General features: G+C 40.1%; 1 protein-coding gene across 1 annotated transcript; it reads right to left on the reverse strand.

Annotated features, from left to right (window-relative positions):
- Positions 1-3,168: 3,168 nt before the first annotated feature.
- On the reverse strand, positions 3,169-22,180 carry LOC126082866 (tigger transposable element-derived protein 1-like). The gene is made up of 2 exons (XM_049895951.1): positions 22,067-22,180; positions 3,169-4,225 (listed from the first exon to the last, which is right to left on the reverse strand). The coding sequence occupies exon 2, from the start codon at positions 4,204-4,206 to the stop codon at positions 3,619-3,621; it is 588 nt and encodes a 195-aa protein (XP_049751908.1). The 5' UTR covers positions 4,207-4,225; positions 22,067-22,180; the 3' UTR covers positions 3,169-3,618.
- Between the last annotated feature and the right edge of the window lie 285 nt (positions 22,181-22,465).

Here is a 22,465-nt window from a genome sequence, read left to right on the forward strand (position 1 = left end):
CAACCTTGCTTGTTGAAAGCGAAAAAGACTTAAAGCACTTACTGATGAAGATCAAAGACCACAGCCTTCAGTAGGGATTACACCTCAACATAAAGGAAATAAAAGTCATCACAAATGGACCAATAAGCAACATCATGATAAACGAAGAAAAGATTGAAGTTGTCAAAGATTCCATTTTACTTGGATCCACAATCAACGCCCATAGAAGCAGCAGTCAAGAAATCAAAAGACGTATTGCATTGGGCAAATCTGCTGCAAAAAAAAAAAAAAGACCTCTTAAAATGTTAAAAAGCAAAGATGTCACCTTGAAGATTCAGTGTACTGACTAAAGTAAGCTGCAAGTTAGTTATAATTTTGGTACTATAACTCTGAAGTCATCAGGTAGGTAGGTCACACAGATACCTAAGTTAAATGAACAAGTAAAAAATCTGCTGCAAAAGACCTCTCTTTAAAGTGTTAGAAAGCAAAGATGTCACTTTGAGGACCAAGGTGTGCCTGGTCCAAGCCATGGTATTTTCAATTGCCTCATATGCATGTGAAAGCTGGATGATGAATAAGGAAGACCTAGGAAGAACTGATGCCTTCAAATTATGGCATTGGCAAAGAATATTGAATATACCATGGACTGCCAAAAGGATGAACAAATCTGTCTTGGAAGAAGTACAACCAGAATGCTCCTTACAAGCAAGCATGGCGAGACTACGTGTTACATACTTTGGACATGTTATCAGGAGGGATCAGTCCCTGGAGAAGGACATTATGCTTGGTAAAGTAGAGGGTCAGTGAAAAAGAGGAAGACCCTCAGCAAGATGGATTGATACAGTGGCTGCAACAATGAGTTCAAGCATAGCAACAATTGTGAGGATGGCACAGGACCGGGCAGTGTTTTGTTCTGTTGTACATAGGATCACTGAAAGCTGGAACCAACTCAACAGCACCTAACAACAACAACAACAAAGTGTTAAAAAGCAAAGATGTCACTTTGAGAAGTAAGGTAAGACTGACCCAAGCCATGGTAATTTCAATCACCTCATATGCATGTGAAAGCTGGACAATGAATAAGAAAGACTGAAGAATTGTTGCCTTTTAATTACGATGTTGGGGAAGAATATTGAATATGCCATGGACTGCCAAAAGAATGAACAAATCTGTCTTGGAAGAAGTACAGCCAGAATGCTCCTTAAAAGTGAGGATAAGGAGGCTTTATCTTACATACTTTGGACCTGTCATTAGGAGGGACCAGTCTTTGGAGAAGGACATCATGCTTGGTAAAGCAGAGGGTCAGCAAAAGAGAGGGAGACCCTCAGTAAGACGGATTGGCACGGTGCCTGCAACGACAGGTTCAAGCATAGCAGTGATTCCGAGGGTGGCACAGGACTGGGCAGTGTTTTGTTCTGTTGTACATAGGGTTGCTATGAGTGGGAAATGACTTGATGGCACCTAACAACAATAAGTTAATGGAAAGACATCCCATGTCTTAGTTACCTGCCATCACAACAACAAAAAATACCACATGTGGGTGATTTTAAAGAACAGAAATGAAACTTATTTTCTCACATTTCAGAAGGCTGTAACTCCAAATTAGGGCGTCTGGTCTAGAAAGCCATCCCTGGGGTTCCTCAGTGTTCCCTGGTGTCTGTCTTTTCCTAGTGTGTCCGTGTCTATTCTGTCCTTTCTATAAGACGCTTCTTCATGATTCAGTTTAGGACCCACCTAATTCCAGTATATAAAATTTGTAAATAAATTTATTATATATTATATAAAAAATTTATAATTTCAAGTGAAAACAAAGGCTAAAGTTCACAGGAAGTTCCCTACTTTCCCATATAATGAGTTGCTCAAGATGTGCATAAAAGTTAAATAGGAAATTGTAACACACCTAAAAGTTACAAAAGTTTTTTGGTTCACTCCAACAGAGCCAAAATATTATGAAGTTTCTCGTTATACTATGTTTTAGACATAACCTTTAAAATATCTTTGTTTACATTGCACTAAATTTTATGAGGCCCATGCTCTTATCACTAATACAGTCCTGCATTGCTTAAGGTCCTTGATAAACTCTGTGAAAAAGGACATTATGTGATTTGGACGCCGTGCAAACACCATATCTTATACAGGTAGTCCCCGGGTTACGAATGTCCAAGCTTATGTACAACCCGTAGTTACGAACCAATCCTTGTAAAGTCTATTATATTAAGAATTTGAGGGACTTACAGCCGGTACTACTTTGTGATGTGCTACAAAACATATTATTATTACTGTATTAGTATGTTAAAGATGTTTTAGAGTATCTGGAAGTGTTTAATGTTTTTTATGCATAGAAAAGTACACTGTATACTATATACTAAGACAAACATGTGACTAACTGATGTTGGGTATGAACTGTACCTAACTGTTCCAAGTTATGTATAAATTCAACTTAAAGACAAATTTAGGAATGGAACTCGTTCATAATCCAGGGACTGCCTGTATTTAGCAAAGCTATACAGAATACAGAAACCCTGGTGGCATAGTGGTTAAGTTCTATGGCTGCTAACCAAAGGGTTGGCAGTTCAAATCTGTCATACGCTCCTTGAAAACTCTATAGGGCAATTCTTCTCTGTCCTAAAGGGTCGCTATGAGTCGGAATCGACTCGATGGCACTGGGTTTGGTTTTAGGTTTTTTATGCAGAATACTGTAGGGTACCTGTATTGACTAAATAGCCAAGATACGGTACACATACAGTACTGTAATTCAGCTGATGGACCTGGCAAGGTAATATATAGGTTACTACCGTACAGTACTGTATACATAATGTAATAATGCATTGTAAATACATACTAGTCTATACATAGGCTAATATGTAATCTGTACTTACCGCAATTGGAGCTTGCAGAGCTAACGTAGTGTTGGGTGAGTCTGGAGGTTGTTCCTGGCACAGTTCTGTGCTGTACGAGATACTGAACTTATGCCAAATTACTGTATGTACACTATAATACACTGTACAGCTGTGTGCACAATAAATATTTTCCTTATTTTATTTTTATAAAGTAACCGTAGGGAACTTTGTAAACTTTTTTTATTTTTAAACTTTTTAATTGATTTCATTTTAAATTTTCTAATTTCTTTTTCACTTTTTAAACTTTCTAATTTCTTTTTCACTTTTTAAACTTTCGTGTAAACCCTTTCTTAGCCTCTATCACACACAATTTAACAAAGAGGACCAGGAGCAGCCACATTGCTGTTCTCAAATTCCTTATAGTGTTCCGCTGGGAGAGTTTCGGGCTGAACAACCTCCGCTGGTGAGCTGTCGCCAACAGTGATAATATCATCTGCCCGAAGGACCTGGCCGAGGCTCTTCGTGGGGAGCTAGGTGTTGGCTTCTTCAGGAATATGTCCGGTGTTGTTCACCTAGTTTGCTTTTTCTTTTCTTCAAAAATTTCTCTAAATGCAGCAAACTCTGCATGAGCGCCCCTCTCTGTCAGTGGCGTTCAGGGTTTGGGTCAATCTCGTCAGCACTGTTCAGCAAGCTGCTAATGTCTGCAAGGAATTTGGCTAAGCCCTTAGCAGTGAACCTCTTCTGCCCCTCTTCTTTCTCCTTCCACAATTTCCTTTTCCCTTGCCTCTTCTTCAGCTATTCATTCTGGGTCTGGCTCCAGCAACTCTTCATTTGTTAGCTCCTCAGAAGCCACCTCTAGGAGTTCTTCAATGTCCTCATCATCTTTATCTACATTCAGGTCGTTCTCCATGTTGACAACAGCTCTATTAACCCTTGCAATCTTATCAACCTTTTCAAATCCCTTAAAGTCATGCACATACTGCTTCAGTATTTTTTTCCATATGCCATTCATGTGCACTTTGGTCATATCATCCCAGGCCCAAGCAAGGTTCTCTATGCGATGGTAAACACTGTACTTCCTCCAGAACTGCATCAGTGTCTTGCCAGTGTCATCAGCTGCAGCCATAGCCTGAGCAAAGGTCCTCCTCAGGCAGTAGGCCTTGATTGCAGCAATAACACCTTGGTCCTCTGGCTGGATTAAAGAGGTGGTGTTTGGTGGGAGGAACACCACTTTGATGTCGGGGTGGAGGTCACCAGTGAAAAGGGGATGTCCTGGAGCACTGTCTACAATGAGCAGAATCCTGAAAGCTATGCCTTCTTCCAAGTAGTACTTCCCCATTTCACTGGCATAGCAATTGAAGGGCATCCGGAAACAACACTGTGTCATCCAGGACTTGTTATTGCACCTGTAATAAACCAGTACAGTATGTTTGTTAATGTTCTTGAAAGCCCTAGAGTTTTCACTATGCCAGATAACAAATGGCTTTAGCTTGTAGCCAGCAACGTTGCCCCCTAACAACACTGATACTCTGTCTTTAGAAGCCTTAAAGCCTGGCATTGACTTGGCCTCCTTATGGATGAAGGTCCTTTCAAGCACTCACTTCCAGAATAAGGAGGTTTCATCCATATTAAAAATTTGCAAATAAACTTCTACAATTAGTTTATCTAAGCTTTCAAAAAATTCTTCCCCCACCCAGGAGATATATATATATATATATATATATAGTGCTTTAGGTGAAAGTTTACAGAGAATATTAGTTTCTCATTAAACAGTTAAGACACAAATTATTTTGTGACACTGGTTGCCAACCCTGTGATGTGTGTCAACACTCTCCCTTTCTCCACGCCAGTTTCCTTGTTTCCATTCGTCCAGTTTTCGTGTCCCTTCCTGCCTTCTCGTCTTTGCTTTTGTGCTGGTGTGCCCATTAGTCTCCTATACACAACTGAACTACAAAGCATGTTCCTCACATGTGTTATTTTTGGCCCTATAGACCTGTTTAATCTTTGGTTGAATGGTGAACCTCAGGAATGACTTCAGTACTGAGTTAAAAGAGTGCCCAAGGAACATACTCTCAGGGTTTCCCCAGTCACTGTCAGACCAGGAAGCCTGGTCTTTGTGTGCGTGTGTGTGTGTGTGTGTGTGTGTGTGTGTGTGTGTGTGTGTGAGCTTGAATTTTGTTCTACATTTTTCTCCTGCTCTGTCCAGGACCCTCTATTGTGATCCCTGCCAGAGCATTCAGTGATGGTAACCAGGCACTATCCCATCTAGTTGTTCTGGGCTCAGTCTGGTGGAGGTTGTGGTAGTTGTGGTCCATTAGTCCTTTAGACTAATCTTTCCCTTGTGTCTTTGTTTTTTTTCATTCTCCTTTGCTCCAGCTCCTGGTGACATAGTGGTTAAGAGCTATGGCTGCTAAGCAAAAGGTCAGCAGTTTGAATCCACCAGGTGCTCCTTGGAAACTCTATGGGGAAGTTCTACTCTGACCTATAGAGTTGCTATAAGTTGGAATTGACTCGAAGGCAATGGTTTTGGTTTTTGGTTTTTTGCTCCAGCCGGGATGGGACCAGTAGATGTATCTTAGATGGCCACTTGCAGGCTTTTAAGACCCCAGGTGCTACTCACCACAGTCAGATGTAGAGCATTTTCTTTATAAACTATATTATGCCAATTGAGCTAGATGTCCCCTGAGACCATGGTCCCCAGCCCTCAGCCCAGTAATTTGGTCCCTTAGGGAGTTTGGATGTGTCTATGAAGCTTCTATGACTTTGCCTTGGTCAACCTGTGCTGACTTCCCCAGTCTTGTGTCCTGTCTTACCCTTCACCAAAGTTACCACTTATCTACTATCTACTTAATGTTTTTCCTTCCTCACCCCTCCCCTTCCTCGTAACCATCAAAGATTGTTTCTTTCTGTGTGGAAACGTTTTCATGTGTTTTTGTTGTAGTGGTCTCATACAGCATTTGTCCTTTTGCGACTGATTTATTTCACTCGGCATAACGCCTCCCAGATTCATCCATGTTGTGAGATGTTTCGCAGGCTGATCACGGTTCTTTATAGTTGCGTAGTACTCCATTGTGTGTATGTACCATAGTTTGTCCATCCATCCATCTGTTGACGGGCACCTAGGTTGTTTCCATCTTTTTGCTGTAGTGAACAATGCTGCAGTGAACGTGGGTGCGCATATGTCTGTTTGTGCGATGGCTCTTACTTCTCTAGGATATGTTCCTACTAGTGGGATTGCTGGGACATATGGCATTTCTATTTCTAGCTTTATAAGGAAGAGACACATTGTTTTCCAAGATGGTTGTACCAGCACTTCAAACTTTTAACTCCGAGTGGGCTCTAATGTCTAGTAGTCAAACTTCATTTTTGCAATCCTTTAACTGCCCACTGATTTTCTACTTTCGTGTTGTTTAATAACATTTTGTTTCACTTCCGAATTGATACTTCTGCTTTGCCTCTCGCTGCTGTTTTCACTGGCACTGGTTTTGCTGCGTTTGAGACCCATGATGCACTTCAGGGTAATATTTTCGAAAGAAAATTGAACAGAGAGAGAGTGCTACGATGCTTAAGAGATTGGATGCTGCCGCCTACGAGTTGAAGCATACACTGTTATATGGTAAACTTTTTATTTATAAGCAGGGTAAGGTCACATTAAAGTAATGATAGAAAATAACAGTACATTACATATGTAAGTCAGTAACATAGGAGTCTATTATGACTATCAAGACATAAGTATTACAGGTTATATACATGCTATACCATTATAGGCCTGGCAGCACAATCGCTTTGTATACAAGAGTCACGAGACACACGTGTTGTCTGTAGGAAGCTTCTGCGTTCACTACGTCTGGTTACGTCCACCACGGCCCGTTCTCTGATCGGGATTTCTGAACTTACAAGAGCTCGGATGTACATGTGGTCTGGCGTTGCCTGAACAGATGTTAGGCGGCACAAGACTGTATAAGATCTTTATTTTTCCATTTTCCACTCCAATTTATAAAACTAGAAAGGCAAAAGTTTAAACTGAACAAACAGAGACACAGAAGTTTGGCGAGAAGCAGTATCCCTGTGCAACAGCTTAAAATGCTTGGTCATCAGTTGATATTAAAATCTGAATTTGATGTTAAAATACTGTTTATGAGTGTCAGTATATAAGTTAAGGTTGCACAAATGAGAAATTTACAATGTTGAGGACTGTTCCCATATAACATAATTATGTTTTCAAGCAACGAAACTTTGTGTAGACGCTTCTAGTGTGCCATAATGAAGGAATAGGTCCTTTCAGATCATCCCCAAACTCTGGACAAAATATATAAAACAACTCACTGAAAGCACTAGAGAACAGAAACTAGAGGGGAATCTACACGTGGAAATGAGCAACAGCACAGAGAGTTTCCTGGTTTTGCGGCTTTTTGCCTGAGGGCAGGCCCAGTGAGCACCAAGTTGGGCAGCCAACACACCAATAACAGACCTGTAGTCTTATTAGTTTAAAGACATCAGAGGATATGTGGTTTGGGGCAACAACAGCAGCTGGAAAGTGAGGAAATAAATTCCATCAAAGAGATAGCCATAAATGGGGAGCGTTGAATTCTACATACAAACTTGGGTCAAGCCTCTAGCTGCCCTCTGAATTACTAATGCACAGGACAGGCTCTACCTAGCCCAGCTCAGCTAAGCCAGTCAGAGAGTTAAGCTGTTGCTCACTGAAGGAAAGACTGAGTTTAGAGTTTGAGTGTAGCCAACTTAACTACCTGGTAAAAGAAAAAAGAAACATAGCAGAATTTAGATTCTCTTCACTGTATCATTTTCACTGTGTCATTTACAACATCCAGGATACATCCCAGTGTACTGGGAATACAAAGAAATAGGAAAATGTGACCCATTCCCAAGAAAAAAGGTAGACCAACCCAAAGATGACCTAGGTGTAGGAATAAGCAAGCAAGGATTTTAGAGCTGCCATATGATTATGCTCAAAGACATGAAGGAAATATGCTCATAATGAATGAATGGAGAGGCTATCTCAGCAGAGAAATAGAAAGCTATAAAACAGAACCAAATCGGTATTGCTAGAACTAAATATAGGTAATATATATATATATAACATGTTATCAGGAAGGATCAGTCCCTGGAGAAGGACATCATGCTTGGTAAAGTATAGGGTCAGCGAAAAAGAGGAAGACCCTCAGTGAGATGGATTGACACAGTGGCTGCAACAATGGGCTCAAGCATAAAAATTGTGAGGATGGCACAGGACCAGGCAGTGTTTTGTTCTGTTGTACATAGGGTCGCTATGAATCAGAATCGATGGCACCTAACCACCTAACAACAACAAGTTAATGAGGACATACCAGAGTAGGGTGGGTCCTAAACTTAAGTACTTCTAAGTGGTATTTTATAAAAAGAGCAGAATAAACACAAAGACACACACACACACACACACACGCAGGGGGATAAGGCCATGTGAGGAAACACCTATAAGCCAAGGAAGGGCAAGGAACACCTGGGAAGGACCAACAAGGAAGAACCCTCCCCTGGGGCAGATGACCTACTTGAACTTCTAGTATGTGAACCTGTGAGACAATAAATTTCTGTTCATTAAAGCCATACCATTTGTGGTATTTTTGTTAAAACAGCACTAGAAACTAAGAATTTGGATCATTCAGTGAGCCAATATTCTGCATCAAAAGACACTGCTAAGAAAACAAATAGGCAAGACACAGGCTGGAGAAAATATTTGCAGCTCATATATCTGACAAAAAACCATTATTCAAAATATTTGAATAATACAAATCAATAATAAAAAGACAAACGACTCAATTAGAAAATGGACAAAAGCTTTAAACTTAGTCTAGTCTGAATGCTAGTCATTAGAAAAGCATAACTATTGTCTTTAGGTATTTGTCAAAGAATTATATTTACCACAGTCTTTTTGACTGTAAAAATTATTGCCATTGCTTGCTTAATTGCCCTTCTACTGCCTGTTCAAGAATAAAAACTCTTCACCACCAAAAAAGAAAACTACAGAACAATATCCCTGATGAATATAGATGCAAAAATTCTCAACAAAATTCTAGCCAATAAAATTCAACAACATATCAAAAAACAATACGCCATGACCAAGTAGGATTCATACCAGGTATGCAAGGATGGTTCAACATTAGAAAATCAGTCAGTATAATACACCACATAAATAAAACAAAAGAACGACATGATCATCTCAATCAATGCAGAAAAAGCATTTGATAAAGTCCAACACCCATTCCTGTTAAAAACTCTCAGCAAAATAGGAATAGAAGGGACATTCCTCAATATAGTCAAGGATAGTCAAGGGTATTTACACAAAATGTTATTCTCAATGGAGAGAGACTGAAAACATTTCCCTTGAAAACTGGAACTAGAGAAAAGGATGCCCTTTATCACCACTCCTATTCACCAAGTAGACCAATGAGCAACATCATGATAAACGGAGAAAAGATTGAAGTTGTCAAGGATTTCATTTTACTTGGATCCACAATCAACAGCCATGGAAGCAGCAGTCAAGAAATTAAGAGACGCATTGCATTGGACAAATCTGCTGCAAAGGACCTCTTCAAAATGTTGAAGAACAAAGATGTCACCCTGAAGACTAAGGTGCGCCTGACCCAAGCCATGGTATTTTCAATGGCATCATATGCATGTGAAAGCTGGACAATGAATAAGGAAGACCGAAGAAGAGTTGATGCCTTTGAGTTCTGGTGTTGGCGAAAAATATTGAATATACCATGGACTGCCAAAAGAACGAACAAATCCGTCTTGGAAGAAGTGCGGCCAGAATGCTCCTTAGAGGAAAGGATGGCGAGACTGTGTCTTACATGCTTTGGACATGTTGTCAGGAGGGATCAGTCCCTGGAGAAGGACATCATGCTTGGTAAAGTACAGGGTCAGCAGAAAAGAGGAAGACCCTCAACGAGGTGGATTGCCACAGTGGCTGCAACAATGAGCTCAAGCATAACAACAGTTGTGAGGATGGCGCAGGACCAGGCAGTGTCTCATTCTGTTGTGCGTAGGGTTGCTATGAGTTGGAACCGACTCAACGACACCGAACAACAACGATAACAATTCAACATTGTACTGGATGTCCTAGCTAGAAATATTAGGCAAGGAAAGGAAATAAAGGTCGTTCAGATTGGCCAGAAAGAAGTAAAACTATCCCTATTTGCAGATGATGTGATGCTATACATAGAAAATCCTAAAGATTCCACAAGAAAGCTACTGGAACTAATAGAAGGATTCAGCAAAGTAGCAGGATACGAGATCAACATACAAAAATCAATCAGATTCCTCTATACCAACAAAGAGAACTTCAGAAAGGAAATCAGGAAAACAATACCATTTACGATAACCCCCCGCCAAAATAAAATACTTGGGAATAAATCTAACCAGGGACATAAAAGACTTATACAAAGAAAATTACAAAACACTACAACAAGAAAACAAAAAAGAAAAACAAACAAAAAATATGCTCGTGGATAGGAAGACTTTACATTGTGAAAATGTCAATACTACCCAAAGCAATCTATAGATATAATGCAATCCCAATCCATATCCCAACGGCATTCTTTAATGAGATAGAAAAAATAATTACAGACTTTACATGGACAGGGAAGAGGCCATGGATAAGTAAAGCATTACTGAAGGAGAACAAAGTAGGAGGCCTCACACTTCCTGATCTCAGAATCTACTACACGGCCATAGTATTAAAAACAGCCCGGCACTGGTACAGCGACATACACACAGACCAATGGGACAGAATTGAGAAGCCTGTGGTAAATTCCTCTACTTAGGGACAGCTGATCTTCAACAAAGGGCCAAAGTCCATTAAACAGGGAAGAGACAGACTGTTTAACAAATGGTGCTGGTAAAACTGGATATCTATCTGTAGAAAATGAAACAGGACCCATACCTTACACAAAAACTAACTCAAAATGGATCAAAGACCTAAATACCTACAACTATAAAGATCATGGAAGAAAAAAATAGAGAAAACCACAGGGGCCCTAATACATGGCATAAATAGCATACCAACCATAACTAAAAATGCACAAAGGGGAGAAGACAAACTAGATGAATGAGACCTCCTAAAAATTACACACTTAAAGGCTCATCAAAAGACTTCTCCAAAAAAGTAAAAAGAGAACCTACAGACTGGGAAAAAATTTTCTGGCTACAACATACCCAACAACAGGTTAATCTCTAAAATAATGGAAAACTTCAATACCTCAGCAACAAAAAGACAAACAATCCAATTGAAAAATGGGCAAAGGACATGAACAGATATTTCTCTAAAGTCATTCAGGCAGCTAAGGAAAACATGAAGAAATGTTCGATATCATTAGCCATCAGCCATTAGAGAAATGCAAATTAAAACTACAATGAGATACCATCCATGGCACTAATAAAAAAAAAACAGAAAACAACAAATGCTGGCGAGGTTGTGGGGAGACTGAAACTCTTATACACAGCTGGTGGGAATGTAAAATGGTACAACCACTATGGAAAATGATATGGCACTTCCTTCAAAAGCTAGAGATAGAAAATGCCATATTATCCAGCAATCTTACTCCTAGGTATACACCTGAGGAAATTAGAGTCGTGACACAAAGAGACATATCACACCCACATTCATTGCAGCATTATTCACAGTAGCAAAAAGATGGAAACAACCAAAGTGTCCATCGACGATGAATGGGTAAGCAAACTGTGGTACATACACACAATAGAATACTATGCAACAATAAAGAATCCTGACAAATCCATGAAACATGTCACAACATGGATGAATCTTGGGGACATTAAGCTGAGTGAAATAAGCTAACCACAAAGACAAATATTGTATGAAATCATTATTATTAAAAAAAAAAAAAAAAGAAAAGGTTTACACACAGAAAAAAAAATTCTTTGATGGTTACCAGGAAAGGGAGGGGGGAAAAAAAAGGGAGGGGGAAGGCGGGTAAATTACTAAACAGAAAGAAGACACGTGGTAATACTAACGAAAGGAAAGGCAATACACTATATGGAGAACTCACTACAACATGACAAAAGCAAAGAAAAACACTAAAAGAAACACAAGAACAAAGGGCAACTATAGCAATTACTGTAACAAAGGCAACCCTGCAACAACAGTGTTAACAAACAATAATTTATGAAGGGATATGTAGGTAGACAAAAAAAAATCCATTGCCGTTGAGTTGATTCCGACTCATATTGACCCTATAGGACAGAGTAGAACTGCCCCTGGGGTTTCGACGGAGCACTTGGTGGATTTGAACCACCAAAATTTTGGTTAGCAGCCATAGCTCTTAACTACTACACCGCCAGGTAGATAGATATGCTAAAGAGGCCTGGGATATAGATATAGATTAGGTTGTGGATATCTCTACATACATAGTTGTAGATGTAATGTGTATACCAATATAGACAATAGAGCGCACAAGGGTACAGTCATGGAAACTTCTTATGCACAAACACCTCCTGGGATGAAGATACTAGGCTCAAAGGCTAAGGACTATAGACTCAGGGGACATCTATGTCAATTGGCATAACTGCATAAAAACAGTGTTCTACATCCCCCTTTGGTGAGTAGTGACTGGGGTCTTACAAGCTCGCGCGCGGCCATCTAAGATATAATTAGTGGTCTCTTCCTGTCTGGAGCAAAGAAGAGTGAAGAAAACCAATGGCTCAAGGGAGCAATTAGTTCAAAGGACTAATGGACCACATGTACCACAGCCTCCATGACACTGAGACCAGAAGAACTGAACGGTTCCCAGCTACCACTACTGACCGCTCTGGGATCACAAGAGAGGAAGCCCTGAGATGACGGCCCTAAGACACTCCTCTGACTTGGCTCTCCAGCCATTCCTGGAAACCACCTTCCCACCAAGCAACAGACAAAAGGCCTGTAAAACAAACAATAACACCCAAAAGGAACATGCTCCATAGAACAATCAAATATAGGAGACCACAAGGTTAACACTTGCCCTACGGCAAAGATGAGAAGGCAGGGAGGGGTAGGAAAACCAGAAGAAAGGGAATGGGGAACCCAGGGTGGAAATGGGGAAAGCACTGACACAGTGTGGGGACTGCAACCAATGTCACAGAACACTTTGTGTACAATTTGTTGAATGGGAAACTAATTTGCTGTATAAACTTTCACTTAAAACACAATAACATATTTAAAAAAAAAAAGTGAAAATTCTTATGGATACAGGGAGCTTGTCTTACTTGATTGCATCCAGGGTGCCAAGTAGTGATGGTGTTGAACAAATTTTTCTTTTGTTCATTTAATTAGGCATAATTGCTGGTGAATTTCCTTTTTCGTTGGAAAAAAGGCAACTGGACATTGCATCACAGAGGCAGTTCTGTTTCAGGAGGAAATCCTCTAAGCTGGGACAGCAAATGCCAAATTCTCCTGCTTCAATGTCCCCATTTATTCATCCAGACAAAGCTAGATAAATTTTTTGAAACTGAAATTAACTCACCATCTTTCTCTGATATTGACTAGTTCCCTGATCTCTTGAGTCCCTGCAAATTTTAACCTGTATCCTAAAAAGAACGAAAAATTTTGGTTCCAGACAAAAACTAGAAAGGCATTTACTAATTTAAAATTCAAACACACAAACAAAAAATCCCCAATCAGCTTTCTTTGAATCCCTTACTGGTTTTTGTTTTTGTTTTTTCTGAGGTTATCAGCCAGCAATTCTTTCCAGGAGTTTGAAGCTGTTGTTCCAAAGTAAACAGACCTACTGAGCTTGAACACAGACTTCACTTACCCCTTGCTTTTAGTCTTTAAAACAAAGAAACACAGAATCTTCTTGAGAAGTGTTCTCTTTCTAAAACATGAACAACAGAAACCTCTGCTTAAAAGCTTTTGCCTTAATGTCAGCTTCTTCTTTTTACTTGTGTAGAGACCTGTAGCATAATAAAGTTCAAAACCACAAGGAACTTCTTTTCTTGAGTCACCTTTTCTTACCAAATAGTGATTCTTACCAGCTGGTTTCCTTTTAGGGCACGTTTTAGTTCCTTGTTACAAACTCCTAAAAACAAATGCAGTGTGTGTGTGTGCACGCGTGCATGCACGCGTGTGTTTAATACAAACTACTAACTTGGAACTAAAAAACAAGCAAAAAAAAAAAAAAAAACTAAATCCATTGCTGTCGAGTCAATTCTGACTCATAGTGATCCTATAGGACAGAGTAGAACTGCCCATAGAGTTTCCAAGGAGCACCTGGTGGATTTGAACCTCCAACCTCTTGGTTAGCAGCCATAACTCTTAGCCAGTACATCACCAGGGTTTCCAAAAAAAAAAAAGTGCCTACCAAAATATAAAACAATTTCCAATATCAGAAATTCACCTAAACTGAACCAATTCCTACTTGATTAGACTGCCAGTATAGTCCTAATCAGTTACTATCATTTAAATATAGTAATATTGCAAGTTTTTTTAAAGAAATATATAGCAAATAAGTTTATTGCATTTTCATTCATCTGATTGGAAAAAAGGGGATATTTTTCACACATGGAGACGATGCTTCTTATCCTGAAAATCAGTAGGTACATATTTTTTTTTAATTATTTGAGTTCACCAGTTCGCACACCGTCCCCTATGGTAGATTAGATCATTGTCCTCAATTCTTTCCTCCCTCCCTCTACCACGTGAACTCCCAGTGGGCAGAGTTATCTCCCCTCCCCACCGATGTTGGGCATAATCGTGTGTGTGACCTGTGTGGTCAACTGAATAGTAGAAGACATGAATACAGGCCTTGAATGAATGATCTGAATTGACCCCTTGTGCTTGGTGACCCACCCGAAGGAGAGAGAGTCCCAGACAGCTGATGAGATTGCGGGGACACGCGGAGCAGACCCGATGCCAGCTGGAAGCTTCGCTCTGAGCCCAGCCTCCCTGCAATCGGAGCGAAGCTGACCCGGCTCCTCCGCGCCCACACCAACAGGGAAGGTACAGCCTGGTTGTTGTAAGCCACCGAGTTTGGGGCTATTTGTCACACAGCATTAGTGTAACAATACCACCTTCACAACCAGTTGCTGCCCAGTCGACCGGACTCGTGGCGACCCCACGGGCACCAGAGTCAAACCACGCGCCACGGCGAACTTTTGTTTTGTTTTGCTTTTTTGCTCCATAGGGTTTTCAGTCGCTGTGATTTTTCAGAAGTAGGTCACCAGACCTTTCTTCTGAGGTGCATCTGGGTGGATCTGAACCACCAACCTTTTGGTTAGGAACTGAGCACTTACTGGGTTTATAACACCCATGGAGTCCTGGTTTTATAATAGCTGACTAATATATCCCATAGGGAGCCCTGGTAGCACAGCGGCTAAGCACTCAGCTGCTAACCAAACAGCAGTTCGAACTCGCCAGCTGCTCTGCTGGAGAAAGACGTGGCATCTGCCTCTGTAAAAACTACAGCCTCGGAAACCCTGTGGGGCAGTTCTCCTCTGCTCTCTACGGTTGCTCTGAGTTGGAATCAACTTGACGGCAACGGTTTGGGTTTGTTTTTTAAAAAATATACCCCATATTTCGCTTTGTGTTGAGTGGTGTACACATGTGAGAACGCTGAATGGAGGTGTCATTTCCTGATATTAACTCACAGTCCCACAAAGTGCAATGACCAGGAGCCTCAGAGACTCAACCGATCAAGCACATTCCATAATCAGCGTTTTTTGCTAATAATATCAATGGGGACCCCAGATGAATTGGAAACAACATCATTCCAGAATGAAGTTGGAGGAGAAAGGCAAAGAAAATGTGAGAAAATTTGAAAGCTTCTGCAAAAATCCAATAGAAATGAAATGGTTGGAGCAGGGGAGAAGGTATGTATTTAAGCAAGCAATCAGCCTTCTGCTCCACTGGCCAAAGAATCAGCGATACTGGAAAGCTCCAGATTGTACTCTGGCTGTCAGAGGGCCTGGAGGGTCTCACTCTGCCAGGATCTCCTCCCTCACCACCCTGCCCCCTTCCTTTTTATCTGGCTACACAAGTACTTTCCCCTCCCAGGGCTCATGGTAAGCAGAGCAAGGCGTCCTAGAGAAGAGGCGAGGGTTTTTTTTTCTATCGGCGTCCTCTGGATACTTCAAAAACTTGCTTCTGGAAAAGCTCTTTTTCTTCTCTGCACTCTGTCCAGTTTTATTACAGGAGCAGCGCAGAAAGGAATAAGAGGTTGGAGATATCCCTGAGCCACTTATTTTTGGAAAGGGGGTTTTTAATTTACATTTTTGAAGCCCCCCTCCAATATTACAGTAATATTTCTACGTGGAAGGAGTAAAACATTCGGGACCTTCATTTGCTGATGTGGCCTGACTTAAAATGAGAAGAAACAGCTGCAAATATCCCTTAATAATTGGAATGCGGACTGTACGAACTATGAATCTAGGAAAACTAGAGTTGTCAAAAATGAAATAGAACGCTTGAAGATCAATATCCTAGTCATTAGTAAGCTGCAATGGACTGATATTGGCCATTTTGAATCAGCAATCATATGGTCTACTATGCCAAGAATGACAAATTGAAGAGGAAGGGTATCACATTCATTGTCAAAAAGAATATTTCATGAACTATTCCAAAGTACAGTGCTGTCAGTGATAGAATAATATCCATATGCCTACAAGGAAGACCAGTTAATACAACCACTGTTCAAATTTATGCATGAACCACAAAAGCCAAAGATGAAGAAATTGAAGATTTTTACCAACTTCTGCAGTGTGAAATTGATCAAACATGCAATCAAGATGCATTGATAGTTACTGGTGATTGGAACGCAAAAGTTGGAAACAAAGAAGAAGGATCAGTAGTTAGAAAATATGTCCTTGGTGATAGAAACCACACCAGAGATTTTATGATAAAGTTTTGCGAGACCAATGACTTATTCACTGCTAATACCTTTTTTCGAACAACATAAACAATGACCATACGCACTGACCCCACCGAATGGAATACGCAAGAATCAAATCGACTACATCTGTGAGAGACAGTGGAGAAGCTCAAGGTCCTCAGCCAGAGCAAGGCTAGGGGCCAACTGTGGAACAGACCGTCAATAGCTCCTATGCAAGTTCAAGCTGAAGCTGAAGAAAATTAAAACAAGTCCACAAGAGCCAAAGTACAACCTTGAGTATATGCCACCTGAATTTATAGACCTCAAGAATAAATTTGAGACAACGAACACTAGTGACCAAATACCAGACGAGGTGTAGACTGACATCAAGAACATGACACATGAAGAAAGCAAAAAGTCCTTAAAAAGACAGAAAAGAAAAAAGACCAAAATGGATATCAAAAGATACTCTGAAACTTGCTCTTGAACATAGAAGTAGCTGAAGCGAATGTAAGAAATGATGAAATAAAAGAGCTGAACAGGAGATTTCAGAGAGTGGCTCAAGAAGAGAAAGTAAAATATTATGATGACAAGTGCAAAGAGCTGGAGATAGAAAACCAAAAGGGAAGAACACACTCAGCATTTCTCAAGCTGAAAAACTGAAGAAAAAATTCAAGCCTCGACAGGATAAGAAGGAAAGAAGGGACAGGAGCTAGCTGGATGGACCTGGGAAACTCAGGGTGGAAAGGAGGAGTGTGCTGTCACATTATAGGGATTGCAACTAGTGTCACATAACAATATGTGTATAAATTTTTGTATGAGAAATTAACTTGAGCTGTAACCTTTCACCTAAAGCACAATAAAAAAAAAAAAAGAAAAATAGGGAAATCCCCAACCAGCTGTTCCAGGGCTTAGCAAGAAAGGTATTCCCTTAGGACACTACAACAAAACAAACTTTGGGTGCTAACCCTCCTCAGAGAGTGCTTCAGAGCCTTTAAATTACTGCCTACTCTGAGTGCTTCAGAAAAGGCAGTGGCAGTGGTTGGAATATGATTTTTTTTTTCCTTAATCGAAATTCTCTTAAAAGTCTGCATTCAACTCTAGTGCTTTGTTGGCAACACAAATCCCACGGCATCAGGTGGAAATGTCAATATTCGGGGCCTGAAAAAAGAAGCAAAGATTCTTGGTGTTTGATTAGCATTGTCCTATTCTTGGAATCTGTGTTCCAGTTGTTAGACAGAGAAGGGATCTAAAAAATGGCTGCATTCAGAGAAAGAAGGTTGGAAAATGGAGATTTTCACTTTGAACTATATTTTAGGTGATCCTTATACATCTGAGGTGGAGTTTTGCTCCCGAGGTTCTGAGACATTTTAGATATTATGAAGCATTACACTGTATAACTTAGAAGACCGTCGCGGTAGGGACCTCTCTGTTCTGTCTTTGTATTTCCATTGCCTAGTGCAACGCTTGGCTCAGAGTAGGGGCTCAATGAAAACTGAACAAAACATCTAATATAAGACAATATAAGCCAAACTAGATTGTGCAAATTAGTTTTTACAGTCCAGTAACTAAGCTCATTCCGCACATTTTTATATTTCCCTCTGATGCTCCATCCCTCTGTTCTGTCCTCTAAGCTACTGAGGGCAGATATTTAGTGTTCTTAATTTTTAACTGTTTAGGATAGACAATCACTTAATTATGGATGGATTCCATAAGTAAATAATTCAAATTATTGTTTTACTGTCAGTAAAATAAAATTTATAGGAAAATAATTCAAAAGTGAAATATATATCTTACTAAACCAAAAAACAAAACAAAAAGGAATAAAAATTAATTAAAAAACATACATAATTACAAAATAAATTACAACAGCCACAAAATATGGAGCACATATTAATAGCACAGGAGACACCAAACATAAATCACCCCGTTCATTCCTCACAATAACTCTCACTTTAAAGATAATAAATTCATTTGGGAAAAAAAGATTCAAGTCTTGAGTTGCAATATTGAAGGTTTCTGTGGGCAAAATATTGAACAAGAAGGAAGCATCAAAAGAAGATGGAAGGAATACACAGAGTTCCTGTACCAAAAAGAGCTGGTCGACGTTCAACCATTTCAGGAGGTAGCATACGCTCAAGAGCCGGTGGTACTGGAGGAAGAAGTCCTAGAGCACTGAAAGCCCTGGTGGAAAACAAGGCTCCAGGAATTGATGGAATACCAAGGGAGGTGTTCCAGCCAATGGACGCAGTGCTGGGAGCACTCACTTGTCTATGTGAAGAAATTTAGAAGACAGCTATCTGGTCAATCGACTGAAAGAGATCCATATTCGTGCTCATTCCAAAGAAAGGTGATCCAACAGAATGTGAAAATTATCAAACGATATCATTAATATCACACACAAGTAAAATTTTGCTGAAGATCATTCAAAAGCAGTGGCAGTGGTACCAAGAACCAAAGGCCCACTGCCATTGAGTTGATTCCAACTCATAGCAACCCGATAGAGTTTCCATGGCTATAAATCTCTATGGAAGCAGACGGCCACATCTTTCTCCAGAGCAGCCACTGGTGGTTTCTAACCACCAACCTCTCGGTTAGCAGTCAAGCACCTTAACCACTGAACTACCAGGACTCCTTTGTAGCAGTACATCTACAGGGAACTGCCAGAAATTCAAACCAGATTCAGAAGAGGATGTGGAATGAGGGATATCATTGCTGATGTCAGATGGATCTTGGGTGAAAACAGAGAATGCCAGAAAGATGTTTGCCTGAGTTTTATTGACTACGCAAAGGCATTCAACTGTGTGGATCAGAACACATTACGGATAACATTGCAAACAACATGAATTCCAGAACACTTAATTGTGCTCATGCAGAACCTGTCCATAGATCAAGAGGCAGTAGTTCGAACACAACAAGGCGACAGTGCATGGCTTAAAGTCAAGAACGGTGCACATCAGGGTTGTATCCTTTCACCATACCTATTCAATCTGTACGCTGAGCAAGTAATCCGAGAAACTGGACTATAGGAAGAAGAACGGGGCATCAGGATCGGAGGAAGACTCATAAACAACCTGCGATATGCAGACGACACAACCTTGCTTGCTGAAAGTGAAGCAGACTCGAAGCACTTAGTGATGAAGATAAAAGACCATAGCCTTCAGTATGACTTATACCTCAACATAAAAAAAAAAAAATCCTTACAACTGGACCAATAAGCAACAACCTGATAAATGGAGAAAATATTGAAGTTGTCAAAGATTTCATTTTACTTGGTCCACAATCAACGCCCATGGAAGCAGCAGTCAAGAAATCAAAAGACCCACTGCATTGGGCAAATCTGATGCAAAAGACCTCTTTAAAGTGTTTAAAAAAAAAAAAAAAAAGCAAGCAAACACGTCCCCCTGAGGACTAAGATGTGCCTGAACCAAGCCTTGGTATTTTCAATTGCCTAATATGCATGGGAAAGCTGGATAATAAATAAGGAAGACCAAAGGAAAATTGATGCATTTGAATTATGGTGTTGGCAAAGGATATTGAATATACCATGGACTGCCAGAAGAACGAACAAAATCTGTTTTGCGAGAAGTACAGTCAGAATGCTCCTCAGAAGCAAGCATGACGAGACTTCATCCCAGGTATTTTGGACATGTTACCAGGAGGGACCAGTCCTTGGAGAAGGACATTATGCTTGGTAAAGTCCGTGAAAGAGAGGAAGACCCTCAACGAGATGGGCTGACACAGTGGCTGCAACAATGGGTTCAAACAGCAATGACTGATGATGGTGCGGAACTCGGCAATGTTTAGTTCTATTTCCCGTAGGGTTGCTATAAGTCAGAACTGACTGGAGGGCACCTAACAACAACTGGTCAAAGTTAGTGATGCAGTTCTTGGCAAAAAAAAAAAAAAGTCAGGAGCAAAATTAGTTTACGTAGCCTTTTTTGGTTAAAGATGAGGTACTACGTTAATATCTTGATTACCATGTTTTTATGGAAATAATGACCGCATTCTACATTTGCCAACCACGTCCCCCAAGTATTTTCGTAAGCATACTATGCTAATTTTTTTTATTGAACAACTGTAAAAAAAAAAAATTAGCATAGCGGTGCTTATGAAAACATCTCACGGGGGAGGGTATGGTTGGCAAATAAATGTAGAAGGTACGTGTTGTATGTATAAAAATACAGTAATTATAAAATACTTCTCCCATCCTCTTTCTATCATAAGAAGAATTTTGGTGTATTTCTTTATATACATGATTTTTTATATCCTGCAAGTATTTTTCACATGGCTATGAACAGTAAGTCTCAACATTTTTCTGCTTCCACAGCTTTTGGCTTACCTGAGGTATTCCCACTAGGACCATCTTGATTATGCAAGGTGACTTTGTTTCATAAACATTTTTCGTAAAGGCTGCATAATCTCCTATCGAGCAGATGCATCATTATCTAATTAACTCTTTTCTATTCTGGGATTTTAGGCTGTGACCAATTTTTCACAACTACAAATAGCTTTCCTATAATGGATTGCAAATTTTAGCCACATATATATTTTAATCTTTTTGGTTATTTCCTTAAGATAAATTCCGAGAAGACTCCACTGGCCCAAAGGATATGAATGTTTTTAAGTCCCTTGATGGATAGTGCTAAATTGATCTCTAAAGCTGTTTGTAATACCACTGGTAAGATACTTGAACACTAGTTCTCCTTCCTAACAAACACTGGGTATTATTACGGGTGGTTTTGTTTTGTAGCTAAATGAATGGGAGGAAAATACGGAATCTCATTATCATCTTAATTTTTACTTTTTTAAAATTAAAAGCGAGGTGAAACAGTTTTCCATGTTAGTTAATTACATGATCTCTTCTTGATGTCTGTTTATTTTATTATATTCCAAAGAATGGAGGCAGCTTTCAAATAGTTCTTATCAATAAGAAAACATATCTTTTTGTTTCTTTCTTATGTGGAGGGGTTTGTGTGAGTCATCCCATGGATTTGTATATGAACTTATTCCCACAAAATAAGCCTGTTAGTTGGGACCCTTAGCTTTAAAAAAAAAAAAAAAAGATTAATGGCAAAATTTCCCTGAAAAAAAATTTTGCCAGAACATTTTACCAGCATTTATTTACCTTGATCCAAAAAGCACTGAGTATATAGAGGGATCTTTTTTTTTTTTAATCAACTTAGCAAATCAGCCAAAAACAACAGTACGTGAAAGATCAAATTCCATTTGAGCAAATACCACACAGACTGGGCGATTCCAGAGGGTAGAAGTAGGAGCAATGAGGGGAAGCTGAAGGAAGACTTGCTAATGATAGGAAGGACTTTCTAACTATCAGTTCAAGCCCAAATGGACATAGGCTATTCTGTGAAGGAGCACATTTCTTACCACTTCGCTTCAGCAAAGGTGGTAGGGGCATTTGGGGGATTCAAGTATGGAGGTGCCTGGTGGTGAGTAGGACCGAAGACCTCTGAGGCCCCTTCCAGCTCTCCGACTTCATGCCCCCAGGGTAGCCCTTGGAGCTGAACCTCTTGGTCCCGTGAATGGGGACTGATTTGCACAGCGGAGAGAAAGAGGAAGAACCTGTTTCTGTCTTCTTGAGGGTGGGGCTGAACCCAGTCAGAATTTTGAAATAGCCAGAGTTTATCTTTGGCATCTTCCCACTTCCCCTTCTGTACTCTTTTCTTACCACTTCATAGAGCTCTTGTCCAGCCCTCAGCTGCCCTGTATTCACAGAAGACCTTAATCTCCAAGCAGTGGCACGTTACCACATGACCCCTTTCTCCA

This window comes from Elephas maximus, chromosome 9 (assembly GCF_024166365.1).
Source record: "Elephas maximus indicus isolate mEleMax1 chromosome 9, mEleMax1 primary haplotype, whole genome shotgun sequence".
Lineage (NCBI taxonomy): Eukaryota > Metazoa > Chordata > Mammalia > Proboscidea > Elephantidae > Elephas > Elephas maximus.